The 19,256-nt window shown below is 35.4% G+C and overlaps 1 protein-coding gene across 2 annotated transcripts in view; it reads right to left on the reverse strand.

Moving 5' to 3' along the window:
* The window catches only part of SLAIN2 (SLAIN motif family member 2), a 66,071-nt gene that overhangs the window by 38,473 nt on the left and 8,342 nt on the right, over window positions 1-19,256 (reverse strand). For both annotated transcript variants that reach the window (XM_029946066.1, XM_029946057.1), the window contains exon 2: window positions 4,168-4,316. In XM_029946066.1, coding sequence (XP_029801926.1) covers window positions 4,168-4,316 — 149 coding nt within the window. The remainder of the gene's footprint in view (window positions 1-4,167; window positions 4,317-19,256) is intronic.

Genomic DNA, 19,256 nt, shown 5'->3' on the forward strand with positions numbered 1-19,256 from the left:
CATAGTAGATGATAAACTCCATGAGCACAAGTATGCTGTTAGTTTTTCTTCATCATGTATCTTCTACCCTCTCCCCAAAGCCTGAAATATACCAGTAATTATTAACTGAAAATATGTATGAATGAATGAGATTAAGCTGAAAAGAGGCCACTGGATACCCTATGAATGGATGAAATAATGAAAACAGAGGAAAGGGGTGGCTCAGTCGGTTAAGCATCTGGCTTCGGCTCAGGTCACTATCTCACAATTCGTGGGTTCGAGCCCCACATCAGGCTCTGTGCTGGCAGCTAGCTCAGAGCCTGGAGCCTGTTTCAGATTCTGTGTGTGTCTCTCTCTCTGACCCTCCCCTGCTTGCGCTGTCTCTGTCTCTCAAAAATAAGTAAAAAAAAAAAAAAAAAAACAAAAACCCCAAAACAAAAAACAAAAACAGAGGGAAGCCAGGCAAAAGAGATCTGGGTCACCCTAAACTTAAAAAGTGGACAGATGGGGGACAGGGGAAATCGGAAATTTAATGGCTACAGAACTGTAGTATGGGATGATGAAAAAGTTCTGGAGATGGACACTGGTGATGGCTGTACAGCACTGTGTCTGAACTTAATGCCATTGAACTGTAGATTTGAAAAATGGTTAAAAAATAAAATAAAAATGGCTGGGGCAGTTAAAATGGGTGGCTCAGTTAATTAAATGTCTGACTCCTGATTTTGGCTCAGGCCATGATCTCACAGTTCATGGGATCAAGAGGATTCTCTCTCTTCGTCTCTCTCTGCCCCTCCCCCACCCTTGCAGCGCACATTTTCTCAAATACACTTTAAAAAACAACTTTTTAAAATGTTTAAAGTGGTAAATTTTATGCTATGTAAATTTTCCAATTAATAAAAGGTGGACAAAGAAGAAAGAACCTTCGAAGACGACTTCAAGGAAAACACGAGGGAGGGTGAGACAGGGTAAAAAATATAATGCACTCTTACAAGCAATAAGAGACGAACATCTTAGGGGCGCCTGGGTGGCTCAGTCAGTTAAGTGGCCGACTTTGGCTCAAGTCACGATCTCGTAGTTCGTGGGTTTGAGCCCCGCATCGGACTCTGTGCTGACAGCTCAGAGCCTGGAGCCTGCTTCGGATTCTGTGTCTCCCTCTCTCACTGACCCTCCCCGGCTCATGCTGTTTTTCTCTGTCTCAATAATAGATAAAACATTTAAAAAAAATTTTTTTAAAGAGAAGAACATCTTAGGGACAAGTAGTAGAGCAGTGCAGGGAAGCCTGAGTGTGACACAGCAGAAACCATTCTCTTAGAATACAACAGCTGTATTCCCAGCCAGCACTGCCTTATCAAAGAAATACATCTATATCTCCTCACCAACCTGGAAAAGGAGGGATTTAGGACTAGGACTTAAACTTGGAATAACCAAGTTGTTTTTATCTTTTTATTATTATTTTTTTTAAGTTTATCTACCCACTGAGGGGTAGGGAGGAGAGGGGGAGAGAGGCAGAGAGAAAGAGGGAGAGGACCCTAAGCAGGCTCCACACTGTCAGCACAGAGCATGAACTGAGGCTCGAATTCACGAACCTGTGAGATCATGACCTGAGCAGAAATCAAGGACTAGAGGCATAAGTGACTGAAACACCCAGGTGCCCCCTTTCCTTTGAATATGCATTACATTCCTAGCTGTAGCTACTGTGCTGTGCATAGAGCTATAAAATCTAAACACTGTTAAACAAATCCAGTACTTACTGACACCTAGTTTTGGCTCAAGAGTAACAGTTTCTCTTACACATTCCTACTACCTTTAATACCTTATTATAATAAAGCAAAGAGCCACTTCACTCAAATTGCTATTTTTGAGGTGTTATTTCTAATTACCAATAGCTAATAGTTCCTATTTCTTAGAATGTTGTAAACCAGGGTTTGGTAAACCACCGCCTATGAGCCAATTCCAGCCCACCACTTCTTTTTTGTAAAGAAAGCTTCACTGGAACACAGCCAAGCCCATTCATTTACGTATTACCTATGGCTGCTTGTGTCCAAGAAGGGCAAAGGTGAGTAACTGCAATGGAGACGTCACGGCCCACAAAGCCTGAGACGTTTACTATCTGGTTATTAACAGAACTTGTTTGCCAATTCGTTTATATGTTTATCAACTGTCTGCCATCCCCATTAGAATACAAACTCTGGGAAGTAAGGGACTTTTTTGTCTGTTTAATTCATTGCAATATCCTCAGAGTTGAGAACAATACCTAGCACTAGCACATAGTGTTATGCACATATACTGCTGAATAGTGACAATTCCTAACTGTAAAATATACATTATTTCTAAAGTGAGATAGAGTACTGGAAAGTTATCCCTAAAGATATTTTTTAATAAACATCTAAATAATACCACCTAACTGGAATGAGTTAGAAATTTTCTAGTTATTTTGGATTGTCTACTACCGTGTCTACCTTGTCTACTCCCTGTCCTGAGTGGTTCAGTCGGTTACGTGTCCAACTTTGGCTCAGGTCATGATCTCGTGGCTTATGGGTTCAAGACCCATATCAAGTTCAGTGCTGACAGCTCAGAGTCTGGAGCCTGCTTCAGATTCTGTATCTCCCTCTCTGCCTGCCCCTCCCCTGCTCATACTCTCTCTCCCTCAAAAATAAATATTAAAAAAAAAAAACCTCTTACAAATATAATTTAAATCAAGCTTCAAGATTCAATTCTAAAAACACTTAATATTCAGAAAAAATGTTTTTAAATTGCATAAAGGCTACTGCTTTTCCAAAAAGGATCCTATATACACAAGGAAAAAGCACAATTTGGTGTCAAAACAGACTCAGAAGCTCTATAATCACACCTTCTATGTTATTTTTATATAATAATCACTACTTCTTATAGCCAACCAAATTGTGCTTTATTGTATGCCAGTTTAACTGTTTTGCCTCCCCTGAACATTTTCAGCTTATACTCTACTACAAGAGCACAATTCTGATAGTAAAGCCAAAATAAGTGATTTTATATACCTCAAAAATTTTTTTTTTAATTTTTACTTTTTGAGAGAGAAAGAGCGCACACACATGAGCAGGGGAAGGGCAAACAGAGAGGGATACACAGAATCTGAAATAGGCTCCAGGCTCTGAGCTGTCAGCACAAAGCCCAACCTGGAGCTCAAACCCATGAGCCGAGCTGCAAGATAATGACCCCAGCTGAGTCAGATGCTCAAGCACTTTGACACCCAGGCTCCCCTAAAACACACGATTTAAATACACTGCTGTTAAATAAACACAAAACAAAATCCAAAAACAAAATCCAAAAAAACCTGTTTAGGATTAGTAATCACACATCATTTCTTCACTACATTAAGTATTCCAAAAAACAGTAACATTCTTAAGAGATTGAAAGAAATTCCAAAAACGAATCAATAATATTCTTCCTATATTTCTAACTATGCTGGGATGCTATATTAAATGCCATAAACAGTGACAGACACATTTTGTCAGTGTTGTGAGTGCTATTAAACAAAAGAGCATAAAAGCAATTTGAACCTAAAATGCCAGTTAAAAACAAAAAACAGTAACAAAACAGGGAAGGAAAATAAATACATTTACTAAGTACCTATTATGAGCCAGAAAAACATGCTAGGCACTTTCATAAACATTATCATCTAATCCTTAAAATAACCGTACAAGAGTTGTCATTCTTATGGGAAAACTGAGGTCACAGAAGTTAAATAACGCACCGTCGCACAGTAACCGAGTGCTGGAGTGAGAATGGGGACTCCGGATCTCAGCCTGTGTATCTCCATCATATCAGAACTTCCCAAGGGTCATGAGAGAACTTTAGATGATACCAAACATGTTTTTAATAGTTATTTCTTTGAACTTTTATTAGAAAAAAAAAACCCTATCATATAAAACTCTTTATTTCGGGGATATTATTCTTTAGGAAGAAGCGAAATAAAAATGAGAAGATTGGGGGAAAAAAGCTATTAAGTAAATAATAGCACAAGGTTATGTGCATATGGCAAAAATTCACGATAGCAGGCACAATGTGATTAAAAAACCACCACCAAAGAACTGCCTTCCATAAACATAAATATGTTTACAATAAATAAATAAAACATACCAACTCAACATTTGTTTTTTGATTAAAGAAAGCAAAGAGATGAACTTATAAGTAAAATTATAGACATACCTGACATAGTTTGATCAAGTTTGTGGATAAGAGACTTTTTAGCACATTCGACATCAGGACTTGGGTAATCCAAAACTTGCCTGCACCAAACTAGTGGACTAACTGATTTCTGCATTGGTGTAAGTTTTTTCTTTGGTGATGAGTATAGCCTAGAAGAAAACATAAAACAAAAGGTTACCATTCATTATTAGGCACAAGGTTATAAGATAGGGATCCTTTTGGACAGATTTAAATTGGGGGGGGGGTGTTGTAGGTGTCATGGAATATCTTTAAAATCACCTATATTTTAAAAAGAAAATGACACTACAACCATCATTATTAACCCAAATTTCAAATATTAAATAAACTCAAATGAGCCAGCTGTCGGATTCTAAAATAGGTCTTATTTTTCTTTTAATCTCATTGCAAAAACTATGAGGAAACAATAGTTCATTCTGGTTTCAGTAGTACTTGATCAACTCCCTGATGTAACCATATCATTAAGTATTGTCTTGGAGACAGTATGTGGGGATAAATACCTTGTTTTCCACCTGCCAGTTCACTTCCTACCACAAACTACACAAAAATCTACCATTAGCAATTCATTCCCTTTAGTTAAGCGGTACCCACTCCTGTAGCCTTCTTTTCATATCATGACACATCAGAGAAAAGCAATACTTTAAATCCTTAATAACTTAACATGAATGTATTTATGAAATTTACTTCAGTCTCAGGAAGAAGAAGAGGACAGTAGTTTATAAGCTTCTGGGGAAAGTATTCAAAAAGACAATGTAAACAGAAGACAAGAGGGTAATACACTTGAATTTCCTACTTTATAGTTTTTTCCTCAGATTGGTCTATACTATGTCAATTGATATTAATTTATTTCAAATGTGATACCATATGAAAAATGTGAAGTTACTTAAATTCTAATCAGAATGGTTTCCAAATTAAGACACTTTAAGTGAAATTTATGAAGTAAACAAAAGTATGCTTTACCTACATAGTTAAATGTCTCCATAAGACCAGAGTTAATAACTTCATACGTTATATTAGTCAAACTAGCACAATAAAATAAAATATGCTCTGGCATAAATATTTAAATGTATCTCTACAGTCCCAGAATTGACAAACCACTTTCTAGTGACCCTATGTACATTTTCCCTCTTCTTATCTCCCCTATCTATAACTTAGGTCACTGACATCAACTATTTAGCTCTGATCAAGATAATCAAGACTAATAGGGTAAATTAGTCTAGTCAACAATTCAGGTTCATTTGGATAAAAATGAAATCTCAATTTATGAAACTTATTAAGAGTTCAGAATGAAAATGAAACCAATGGGGTTCATTCTCTTTCCATCTTAAATACTACAAAATGTTTCATAATCTCTACCTCAGCATTCCCATTTTCACTGCCATAACTATCATACAGCTATTCTGTTTGTAAATATTTAGCAAACAAAATTACAGATGAATAAACATTAATAAAATCACTCTATGACTAGTATCATTACTCTTTCAACATATAGCTTTTCCCTACACTAACTTGGTTTCACACAATTTACCCACATAACTCATGTGTACTTACTGTGTTCCTCTATTGTTAACTATAAAACTAATTATAAAAAGTGCAAGGATCATGAATGAGCCTCAAAAACATGCTTGAAGGAACCAGACACAAAAAAACACACATATTGTATAATTCCATTTATATGAAACATCTAGAAAAGGACACAGCAGAAAGTAGATTAGTCATTGCCTAGGAGTGGAAGAGGTAGGATGGGGAAGAGATTTCTTTTAGAGTGATATAAATGTTCTAAAATTACATGGCAAGAAATGGGAGGATATGCCATGAAAATGGCAACCATAAGCGCAATGGAGCTTAAGATAAGAAATATTACTGGAGACAAAGGGAGATCAATACATAAGGAGGATATAACAATCAAAGAGAGACAATTGAGAAATTTTATTTGGAGTTTTTATTTATTTTATTTATTTATTTATTTATTTATTATTTTTTTAAATAATAGTTTATTGTCAAATTGGTTTCCATATAACACCCAGTGCTTCTCCCCACAGGTGCCCCCCATTATTTGGAGTTTTTAAACAGCACCCTCTTAATAACTAAAAAGAGGAAAAATGAGTAAGGATTTAGAAGTTTTGAACATTATCAATTTTATTAACTGACAATTTTGGGGCACTCTACGCATCTATAAAAGAATACATGTTCTTTTTAAGTGCACATGGAACATTCTCAGGTCAGATCAATTTGACTATGAAAAGCACTTCTGAATTTAAAATAACTGAAATTCTTCAAAGTTTGTTCTCTGACTACAAAGGAATTACATTAGAAATCAACAGAAAGAAACTCAGTAAATCCCAAATATTTAGCAAACAAATTATTTGGTTAATTTCCAAATATTTGGGATTTAAAAATAACCACAGGTCAAATAATATATCACAAGGGAAATTAGAAAATATCCTTAACTGAAAAAAAAAAAACCAAAAATATAGCATACCACTAATTATGTGAGGACAGTGAAGTACTTAGAGGAAATTTATAAGTTTTAGCACATATGAAAGAAAAGAGGTCTCAAATCAACAATTTAAGCATAAAAAATAAGAGCAAATTAAACCCAAGGCAGTCAGAAAGGAGGAAAATATAAATATTAGTAGTGATCAGCGAAATAGAAAAATAGAGGGGAAAAAAAAGAAACCAAATTTAGTTCTTTGAAAATATTCTAAATATGGCATATCTTTAGATTTACCCAAGTGAGAAAACACTAATTACCAAAATTAGAAATAAAGGGTGAACACTGCCTCAAACAGGATTACAAGGGAATATTATGAACAGTTTTATGCAAACAGGTTACTTAGATAGGACATACAAATTCCTGGAAAGATACTAGTTACCAAATGGGACTCAGAGAGAAACAGAATCTGAAGAGAGTCACAAAAATAAATTGAATTAGTAATTAGAAATCTTCCTGCAAAGAAAAACCCATGCCAAGATGCCTTTACATTATCAACACTAAGGAAAAAATAATAAAACACTAAGGAAAAAATAATACCAAATCCTACACAAACTCTTTCAGAAAAGTAGATCTAATAGTGAAAGAATGAATTCTAGGACTGGGAATAAAGTTAAGGATGCAAGCTCTCATCATTTCTATACAGTGCTACACTGGAGTGTAGCCAGTATCATAAGGCAAGAAAAAGAAATTAAAGACATCATATTGAAAATAAAGAAGCAAAACAGTCTTTATTCGCAGTCAACATGATCCTGTATATAGAAATGCCTTTGCAGTAATCTACCAAAATCAAAAACACCCAACTAGAATAAATGTGTTTAGTAAGGCTGTAGGATACAGGATTGATAGGCAAAAAAAAAAATCAATTGTATATCTATATATTATCAATGAACAATTCAAATATGATATAACAAATGAAGTATAAGAGTTGTACACTAAAGACAATAAAAAACACTGCTGAGATAAGTTAAAGACTTAAATGGAAGATGTACTATGTTCATAGGCCTGAAGACTCAAGATCTACACAACACAATCTCTTAAAAAAAGTCTCACAGCAGGCATTTTTATATTGACAAGCTAATTCTAAAAGTCATATAAAAATGTAAAGAGCAAAGAATGGCCAAAACAATTTTGAAAAATAAAAACCCTTAAAAAAAAACCCTGAAAATCTCTGATCTTGCTTTTTTTGATCCCTTCTACATAATGCTTAATTGTTCTCTAAAATATGAATCTGAGTGTATTAACATACCTGTGCTAAAAATTCTGTGCAGTTTCCTTTGGTCCTTATGACAGTCTTATTTAAAAACAAACAAACAAACAAATAAAAAGGGCCCCCAAAGCTCTTTCATGATCAGCAGCGATCTGTTTCAGTACTTTTGTTTAAAGCTACATTTCTCACCCTCATCCACCACCCAAATTTTAATAGCAACCTTATGGTACTAATTTCTATTCCTGGAAAGCCCAACATTTTTGCTTCTAGGTGACACATGTATGTTGTTCCCTTTGCCTGAAACAAGCTCAATTCTACTTTTTGCTTATCTCATCCTCCCTTGCCCAACCTTGGTCAGACTATTCTTCCTTTTAACTGTGTCTCAGCTTAAATGTCACTTCATCAGGGAAACCCTCCTAACCACCTCTCATAAGAAGAGTACTACTATAGAGGTGCCTCAGTCAGTTAAGTGACCGACTCTTGATTGTAACTTAAGTCATGATCTCATGGTGTGTAAGTCTGAGCTCCTCACTGTCAGTGCAAAGCCCGCTTGGCATTCTCTCTCTCTCTCCCTCAAAATAAGTAAAATAAACTTAAAAAAGCAAAAAGACTATTAGTAATTAGTGAAGCAAGATGTATTAACAAAGCATCATTGCAGCCACCTAAATATGCCCCATTAAAAAGGAAATTCCACCTCTCACATCCATCCTAGTTACAAAGACGTACTTTATACTTTGTTCATTTTTGTTCTTTTGAGGTTTTTAAGTTAGTATTTATAAGTTGAAAAAACACATTTAAAAAATGTATTATGGACAAAAATGCTAAAACATTGGGTGAACCTCAAAAGCATTATGCTAAATAATAGCCAGCCACAAAAGACTATGTCCTATATGAGATCATCTACATGGAATGTCTAGATAGGCCAAACTAGGAGACAAAAAGTGGATTAATGGCTGCCTAGGGATAGGATAGGGGAAATGAGAAAAAGAAATGGGAAGTGACTGCTAATGGGTATATGGTTTCTTTGGGGGATGTTAAAAATATTCTGAAACAAGACTATGATGATGGTTGTACTATTCTGCAAATATCCTAGAAATCACTGAATACTAAAAACCACAGTACACTTTTAAAAAGTGAATTTTATACTATGTAAATTATAGTTTATAAATTAATTGGCCTTTGGGGCACCTGGGTGGCTTAGCTGGTTAAATGTCCAACCATGGCTCAGGCCATGATCTCATGGTTCATGGGATCGAGCCCTGTATCAGGCTCTGAGGACAGAGCCTGCTTTGGGATTCTCACTTTCCCTCTCTGTCTGACCCTACCTAGCTTGTGCACTCTCTCTCAAAATTAATAAACTTAAAAAAAAATTAAAAAAAAAAGAAATTGGCCCTCAAGATATTACTTTTCCCCTTAGATCATTACAGAAGAATTAAAAATCATTAAATATAGTTTATGTATATTGTTAAATACTGAGAAAGTTGGTAGAAATATAAGAATATTAATATTATGAAACTGACAGTAATAAATCACATTTTGGTCAATATGTCACACATGCCTGTATAATATGACTGATGATAAGAATAAAAAATATAACTTTGTTGGGGTGCCTGGGTGGCTCAGTTGGTTAAACGACCGGCTTCGGCTCAGGTCATGATCTCACGGTTCGTGGGTATGAGTCCCATGTTGGGCTCTGTGCTGACAGCTCAGAGCCTGGAGCCTGTTTCAGTTTCTGTGTCTCCCTCTCTCTCTAACCCTCCCCTTCTAGTGCTCTCTCTGTCTCTCAAAAATAAATTTTAAAAAACATTAAAAAAATATATAACTTTGTTATTTTTTAAAAGGTGTTAACGACTTTCAGTAATATAGGAACGTATAAATATAAGGAGTAATAACAACCCCCCCCAATTCTATCCCCTTAAATTATTTACTGTTTGGAATATCTTTCTGCTGACTTTCCAATGAACATATAGTAGACATAATTAAATGATGGATAGAAGGGAGACTGGAGTTACTTTGCTGAATTTATGATAACCACATTAACCACTTTTCATACTGTAGTCAGCTGAAAGCAATCTAGTAAAGCTAAGAGCAACAAAGATTTAATTTTAGGGTAAAAATAAAAATTATACTAAAACTGTTATTGAAATAAATTTCTTTAGTGTATATACTTTCAACAGGCCAAGGAAAAGAATCAGATTTTAATGTCTCAAAATCAAACTTCTCTATTTATTAGGGCATACTCAAAAAATACAAAGCTTCTGTCTTCAGTTTCAAGGCATAAATAATCCTTGGCACAGTACTGACATTTAGAGATGATCAAATATTTGCATCTGAATGAAGACTGAATAAAATGACCATGATTACAATATTTAAAAATGCATATGAGGGGCTCTTGGGTGACTCAGTCAGTTAAATGGCCAACTTCAGCTCAGGTCATGATCTCATGGTTCAGGAGTTGGAGCCCTGCGTCAGGATCTGTGCTGACAGCTCAGAGCCTGGAGCCTGCTTCAGATTCTGTGTCTCCCTCTCTTTCTGTCCCTCCCCTGCTCTTACTCTCTCTTTAAAAAATAAATAAATGTTAAAAAAAATGCATATGAAAAAAGATAAAGGAAACATACTAAAGTAAGATCAACGTGACTATTGAGACAGTAATTTGCTTCTCTTTTTATAATTTTATGATTTTGTAAAACTTTCACTAATAGAAGTATCTTTGGTTTTACCCACAATTAAAAATAATTTAGTACTAAACTCTTAGGATACAATGATTTATAATGATTGACTAAGCTTTCTCAATCAATAAGGCAATGAGAATTGCTATTATTATTATTTGAATGTTATCAAATGTTTATTACATGCCAGGCATGATTTCAATATTTTAAATATATTAACTCAATCTTCACAACAGACTCATGAATAGGTTATAATCCCCATTTTACAGATAAGGTTACTGAGGGACAGTGAGATAAATGACAAAGATATAAATGTCCAAAGTGACAGAGTTATTAAGTGACAAAACTAAGATTACTCCAGAACCTACTCTGTGAAGTACTATGCTTTAGTGCCTAATGAGGTCCCTGGCTGGCTCAGTCAGTAGAGCATGGAACTCTTGATCTTAGGGTCCTGAGTTCAACCCCCTACATTAGAGGGGTAGAATTTACTTAAAAAAAAAAAAAAAAAAAAAAAAAAAAAAAGACTTCAATGTAGTTATCATTCTAATGGTTCCTGCTGTTCCCTGTTCTCTTCTACTAAGCCCTACCATCCCTAAAGTATAAAGTTGTAATCGATCCCACTATTATGATAAAAGAAATCACAACTCAATTGAAGAAAAATATCTTCATTTCATATATGTAATAAGGAACTTTTTGAAGTTTTAGACTGATCATGCCACTAACTATTATATTTAGTCCCGTAGCTGATTTGCAGAGATATATACTACTTTTATACAAAGAAATATAAAATACTCTTCTGGTTTTGAGAGGACTATCATCAATATTACCAATAATAGTGGTAATTATTAGCAAGGCAAATTCATTAAGACATTCTTAAAACAGTTTACAAGTACTGAAGTGACATTAGCTGCAGGGTAGAATACATATATAAACAGAAGATATGACAGAATACAACACAGTTACCAAAAAACAAGGCAGAGCAAGCAAGCACAAAAGAATGAAGAAAAGCTTTAAAGCAGTGAATTCTAAGGTTTTAGACAGTGATACTCTACGTTTCCATTTCCATTTCATGACTCTCTTGATTTTAATTCTAGTACGGCAAGAGTTTTTTAATTTTAAGAAAATGAAAACAATTTTGATATTCCCTGGAATTCCATAAAAGTGAGGTTGGAAATTACTTCTTTAAAAAGACAATCTTCTACTGTTGAGATATAGCCGCATACTGCTGGGAAACACTAGTTACAGTGAGACCAACCTAGAGTGCAGCAATCAGAAATGGAGTTGTTTCATTTTTGGAGTTTTTGTGTTTTTCTTGGATTTTTTTTTTTTTTGACAAAACACATCAGGAAGGCAGAGAGTCTCCAACTATACCACAGACTGCAAATTTTGACAATAGCTGCAAAGCAAGAAAATCCTTATATATACTGACTAAACAGATTTTTCAGCCACCATCACATATCACATACACAGATAGCAATTACTACTCATAGCAAAATTTTTTTAGTCCACAGAGAACATACATGATTATAGGTTTATACATATTTACATACAGATATGTAGGTTCCATGTATATGAAGTGTGAGTGTTTGTGTGTAATCCAGACTGATTCTTTTTTTTTTTTTAAGTTTTATTTATGTATTTTGAGAGAGAGGATGCCAGGGAGGGGCAGAGAGAGAGGGTGACAGAGGATCTGAAGTGGGCTCTGTGCTGACAGCAGAGGGCCTGATGTGAGGCTCAAACTCACCAACCAGGAGATCATGACCTAAGCTGAAACCAAGAGTCAGAAGCTTAACTGACTGAGCCACCCAGGCATCCCAACAGGGATGTTTTTAAGAGTACCTTGCTTGTTAATAGCTAACTTTATTGGTGAAATGCCTTAACAGGATTTTTATCTGTAGAAGCCATAGGTACTTATGGCTGACAAGTCATAACCTTTAGCAAATGACATATCTTTCAATTCCCAAATAATAATGTATACTATAATGACTTTTAACAGTTTGTCCATTAAGGTTTGGTTTTAAGAATTAATGGGGAGCCTGGGTGACTCAGTCATTTAAGCGTCCAACTCTTGATTTCAGCTCACATCATGATCTCACAGTTCATGAGTTCAAGCCCCACATTGGGCTCTCTGCTGTCATTGCAGAGCCTGCTTCAGATCTTCTGTCCTCCTCGGTCTGTGACCCTCCCCCATTCATGCTCTCTCTCTCAAAATAAAGAAAAAACCTTTTTAATATATTTTTCTTATTAAGAAAGTTTTTGCACAAGTATTTGAGAAAAGATATGAGAGCATCATAGAAACTACAAAAAACTGGAAATAACGGTTTATCGGTACAATATAGATAACTGTTCTATCAGAGAATTTTCTATTTGCAGTGTTCTTACAGGTTCTAAACTTAGTTTCTGAAATTATAAAATTAAAATATTTTATCCACTCTGTGAAAATATGAAAATAATTGGAGGAATCTAAATACAGGTATTTAGATATGTACATGTGTTTAAATATTTATATTTAAATGTGTTTATCTTCAACACTAGGTTAGCATAAAATTATAGGTAACTGAGGTGCTAAAGAAAATTCAGCAAGATTTTTATGTTACATGCCAGAGCAGAGGTAAAAGAGAATGGTACACTGTACTCTGCTTATAGAACTAAAGTTAATATTAAGACCAACTCAGACATTCTCTTCTCAAAAAAAAACTTTTGAGTTATATAAAACAGACAAGAGTGGGTATGTGAGAATTCCTGACATATACTGTATACTGAAATGGTCACAATACATAAAATACTTTTGAGATAAGAGGGACAATATTTTTAGAACTGGCATTGTCCTAGAAAGAAAACCCAATCTAATCCTCCATTGTTAAAATTTGTAGTTGTGTGTCCATACAATTTATATTTAGTTATATAACTACCTTTCATATGGAACTCCAAGCACCTCAAGGGCAGGAATAATAATATTTCCCATCATCTCTTACGCTCCACCTTCAAGCCCAAAGAAACCTACCTGGCACACAGTAGAAAAGGAACTCAATACTGCAGAATAAACAAAGGAAATAACTATACTGAATCCATAATAAGTGTATAAAAAGAATGCACTTTTTCTTGAAAAATTATATATAGAATCTATAGTTATTCTTGATTGTGCCACTTAGTAGCTTAGTTGTTGGATGAGCAGAACTAAATTTTTTCTGTTTTAATTCATGTCCATTCCACCTCATTTGTTCCTTTCAAATACCTGTAACAACAATCAGGATCTCTCCCAAGTGACAGTAATCAAATATCCCAAGGTCTTTAAGAGGCTAAATTTAACCTATTTCCCCCCCAGTCCCTTAACTTTTTCCTTTCCCATAAGTTTCTTTTTCCCATATCACTTATTAAAGTTTAATTACCAAAGCCAGAAGTGATGACGCAAGGGTCTGAAAATACATATATTACAAGTGTAAAAACTGAGCTCTTCTAGTTCTTCACACATTTTCTACATCACAGGATTTTTATTATTCTATCAACTGCTGTCTCACAGGATACAGCTATAAATTTGTTCCTAGTATTTTATTCCATATTTATCAGAAACTTAAACAATTTTTTAAAATATTTATTTAGTTTTGAGAGAGAGACAGACAGAATATAAGTAGGGGAGGAACAGAGGGGAGGGGAAGACAAAGAACCTGAAGCTGGCTCCAGGCTCTGAGCTGTCAGCACAGAGCCCAACATGGGGTTCGAACTCACAAACCACGAGATCATGACCTGAGCCGAAGTCAGACACTTAACCGACTGAACCACCCAGGCATCTCTATCAGAAACTTTTTTAATTTGAAGAAGTCTTATGTTTCATCACAACCAACTATCATTCTTGGACATATATGATTTTCATATAATTCTAGTCCTCATTTTTTTCCTGGGTGCCACAGAGCTCCAGAGGTTTACTACAGACATCACCCAAATCAAATACCTCCAAACAAACATAAAAATAGCACCACTATTTTTTCCAGTCAACGAATGAAAAATTTTATGCTAACCTTGACTGTTCTCTCTCTCCCCATATTCAATGTGTTCAATCAACACATCCTATGTATTCATTAATGCACCTAAAATCCATCCCATTAATTTCCATTTCTACTAACTCCACTCAAGCCTAAACCCTCATCTCACCCAACATAAGCAATTATAATAATCTCAGTGGTTTCTCCAGACTTTCACTCTTCCAAGCTTTCCTCTACCCACTAACATTTAGCTAAAATACAGATCAGTATAACATTGTTTCACAGTTCAAAAACTTCCCCATCATACTGTCCCCAGCTTAATTTTAAGAACCTGTTATCTCCCCTAAAACTACATCCTCTGATTTTTCTCTCCCATGTGCTTCAATAAAAAACAAAACAAAACAAAACAAAATGTCCTGTGCAGCCAAACTGGCCAAATAAATGTTCACTTCATTATCTTGGACAGCTAAACCACTGATGTCTTTATTTATAGTTCTTTTACTATGGGGGTGATGGGGTGCAGAATTGCTTTCCATTTTCCTTGTCTGATCCAAGCCTTACTTCAAGAGCAATTCAAGACTTGCCACATTTATGAGGCTTTCCAGCAACTACAGTTCTTATGCCTACTTCTTATCACCTTAACATAGCACTCTACTCATACTAAGTATACAATGTATGTTTGGTGATTAACTTGTAAGGTGACCGTTTATCCACTTTGTCCAGGGAAGTCCTCAAGCCTGTTATTCTGGCATCCCAGCACTCAAAGCATCCAGGCTTGTACAATAAGTTAGTTTTGTTAATTTTCAGAACATTACTATTTTATGACTTAGAAATGTAAATGGAATACAGTTATTAGAATGCAATACTTATTCCAGCAATATTGCACTAAATATTTCTGGTTAAGTTGACCCTGTATCACAAGCATGCTGTAAGGCAATACTTGGGGTGATTTTGACCCCAGCAGACATGTGGCAATATCTGAAAGCATTTTTGTCTGCTGGACTCTACAGGACAGCCTCCACAACAATTATCTGGTTCAAAATGTCAATATCCTCATACAAGAAAGCTAGTAAGACCAAAATACTATTTTTAAACAATGAAGATACCTTTTTTAAAAATTTCTTTAAATGTTTTTATTTTTGAGAGAGCGAGCGAGCACAATCGGGGGAGGGGCAGAGAGAAAGAGACACACACATAGAATCCGAAGCAGGCTCTAGACTCTGAACTGTCAGCACAGAGCCCAACCCGGGCCTGAATTTACAAACTGTGAGATCATGACCTGGGCCAGAGTCAGACGCTTAACCGACTGGGCCACTCAGGCGCCCCTAAACAATGTAGGTATCTTATAAGAGGAACAAATCTGATCTTTAACCATTTAGCTGGATGTTGTGGTTTTTATGAAATTACAGTTGGGATGAAATGGAAAGAGTATCACTCAACTCAACACTTTAGGTTTGAAGTATTTGGTTTGAAGTTTTACCATGTCCATCTGGGCACAAGAGGTTGATAAAACTCAGAGGCTCAGTTTTATAGCCCTTAAGCATAGCTGTGCCTTCTGCTCCCACCTATGTACTACCTCTATACTAGTCTTTCTGAAACACCATTTTGCTAAGAATATTCCAACACTCGAAAAATCTCCTCCTACATTTCACAGGACACCCACAATACGGTCTCTAACCCAATGATTCAACTTTACTTCTCACTTGTTCCCCAACAAACTTCACTGAAGTATCTTCACAGGCTTTCTCTTTACACTACTCCAATATAGCATCCATCCTTTTCCTTGCACTTTTTCATTCTGACAGAATAGCAAGATATACCCTTCCACCTGTACCTATATCCATGTCCCAGCTGTCACATTCAAATCCATAATAAGCCTCTCTTCTATGAACTCTCAATGTTGGTTTCAGAGAAATCCAAATCCCATGTCCATTCTGTCTCCAAGCTAAACTGTAAGTACCTTGAAGGTACCATAGTATAAAGTTCCACACCATCATTTAAACAACTATTAATGTAGCAGCCACCACTGGCCAGGCATGATGCTAGACAGGAATTCAATTTTTTTTTGTTTTTTAATTTTGTTTTTAACATTTTTATTTTTTAGAGACAGAAACAGAGCATGAGCAGGGGAGAGGCAGATAGAAGGGGGAGACACAGAATCTGAAGGAGGCTCCAGGCTCTAGCTGTCAGCACAGAGCCCAACGTGGGGCTCAAAATCATAAACCATGAGAGCATGACCTGAACCGAAGTTGGACGCTTAACTGACTAAGCCACCCAGGAATTCAAAGATGAATTAGGACAAAACTAGATTATACACAGTGCTGTTTGTTAGCCTCTCTCACTCATTTGCTGTATACCATTGAGGCCTATAATATCTGCTGGTCAAGTTCCAACCTCTAGACTCCGGTTTCTAGGATTCTTCATTAATATCTTTTAATTTTGTTTTTTAATTCTCTCCAGAGCAGCCCTAGCTAAGAATAACCAGGGGCAAACAAGAATTTTACTATGATAAGTCAACACAAGACTCATTATCTCCTTCTTAGGAAATTAGCAGGCCTACTCAAAAGATATTCATATCCTAAAATTACTACATTCTTTCTATATCTAACATTAATAAAGACAAACATTTAATTGCATTGTACTTATAAAATAGTCATAATTAGGCACTAAATACATACTTAAAAACTTCCTTACTAACTTAATAACATCTATTAAATGCTGTCTTCAGTGTTATTGGACTTACAGGCCACTTACAAAGTTAGCCTGGCCCACCCCTGCTCCTTACTCATACCTTTCAATTTAGAGAGCCAGAGAAGGTGGGTACTTTTTTACTCTCTAACAGAGAAATGAGCAAAAGCTCTTGAATGGAGGGCTGTGCGTGGGAGGGGTTTCCATCTAGTATACTACAGAAGTGGGAGATAGTTAGATTCATCCTCATGAATTCTAACCCTCTAATTTTTAACTAAGCACTCCCTCTTTATCTTTCCTAGTATTTTCACAAATTTCAAACCTGGTATTATGGTATTATCTTGTTTTTATTATTTTTCACATTTCAAAGAGTGTGTACAGTCACTTTTTCTTTTCCTCCCTATAGTCCTTTAACACTTTTAATAAATTTCACTTTTATTCTAGCATTTGAACCTCTTCAAAGTCACAGCAAATTGTATGTTTTGCATTTTTTGAGCCACACCTAATTTAAAGACCAAGTTAAAAAAAAAAAACTTTCCTGTTAAACAGGCTAGTTTGTTCCTAAAGGTGTCCATTTCCTCCATAATTTAGATTTCTAAATGAAAGACCCCAGAGGATATGATTCTGAGTAAATGGAACAGGCAATTCAAGAACTTTTACGACCTAAAGTCTTAAAACACACATACTTTTACAAGTTCATTTTGCTACTAAACTAACATAAGAGCCAACATTCAGCGAGCTTCGGCTAGTATGAGTCCTTACCATAAAGAACAGTACATTGTTGTAACTCAATCCTTTTACATTATGACACTTATTTTTAAAATCATGTCAAAATTAATTTACAGATACAGTTCTAGATATGTTCCTAGCAAAAGCATAAGGAGGCAAGAGTATTGGTAAGTGGAGGGAGAAGGGAAGAAGCCCATTTGGGCTATTAGGGCATCAGTACCAGGTTCTCTGAAAGTTTGGCATATGATTTCCATAACCAGAGGGCTCATAAGATGTGAGCTACACACAGACTTGGGCTTCCTTTTCTGATATTCCTGGACAAAAAATAAAATAAAATAAAATAAAATAAAATAAAATAAAATAAAATTCAGAGTTTTCCCACCTCAACAAAAACAGATTATATACTTTATTTAGGTAAATCTGATAAATATTAGTATTTACACTCAGGTGATTTCATTTTTAAAATGCAAAGTTAAAGAAGAGTAATAGATAAAGCCGTATACATCAGCCAACTTGGGGTCCAGTTCTATCAAAAACACATGTCTACACTTATTGGAACTGGGGCGCCTGGGAGGCTCGGTTCGCAAGTGTCTGACTCTTGATTTCAGCTCAGGTCATGATCTTAGGGTTCATGAGATGGAGCCCTGTGAGTCCCATATCAGGCCCTGTGATGACAGCATAGAGCCTGCTTGGTGTTCTCTCCCTCCCTCCCGCTCTCTGTCCCTTCCCCCCGTCTCAAAATTAAAAAAATAAACATTAAAAACAAATAAACTTATCAGAACCAAAATTTCTTCATCAGTGATATATAATCTTACTATCATTAAGTAATAAAATCATCAATGGCTTTTTAATGTTTCATGTTATATTATGATCCCTACCTATGTGACCATAAAGTTCGACTTAAATCTTATAAATGGGATTTTTAAAAGATAAAAGCAATTTGTGTTTATGGCAGGAAATTTAGAAATCACAATAAGTATAAACAAGTTTAAAACAAGGTGTATTTGTTACCCTACCAAAGAGACATCACTAATTTGATTAATGTTAAAAATGATTTTTAACATCAGACACTGTATCTAGACTGTATTTTCTTTTTTAATTCCTCATGGGAGAGTACAGATTCAATACTGCCAGTATTCAGAATGTGTGTGAGACTGGCAGGGTCATGAAAGTCAGGCAAGAAATCTGGTCTCCTTATTTTACAGCTGCACCGCACTTCAGCTGATCACTGACAATCAGACTGATTCAATGTAACTTAATGTAACTGAACTCTTACTACACACAAGATACAGAGAGCCTGT

Source organism: Suricata suricatta, chromosome 1 (genome assembly GCF_006229205.1).
Source record: "Suricata suricatta isolate VVHF042 chromosome 1, meerkat_22Aug2017_6uvM2_HiC, whole genome shotgun sequence".
In the NCBI taxonomy this organism is placed as follows: domain Eukaryota; kingdom Metazoa; phylum Chordata; class Mammalia; order Carnivora; family Herpestidae; genus Suricata; species Suricata suricatta.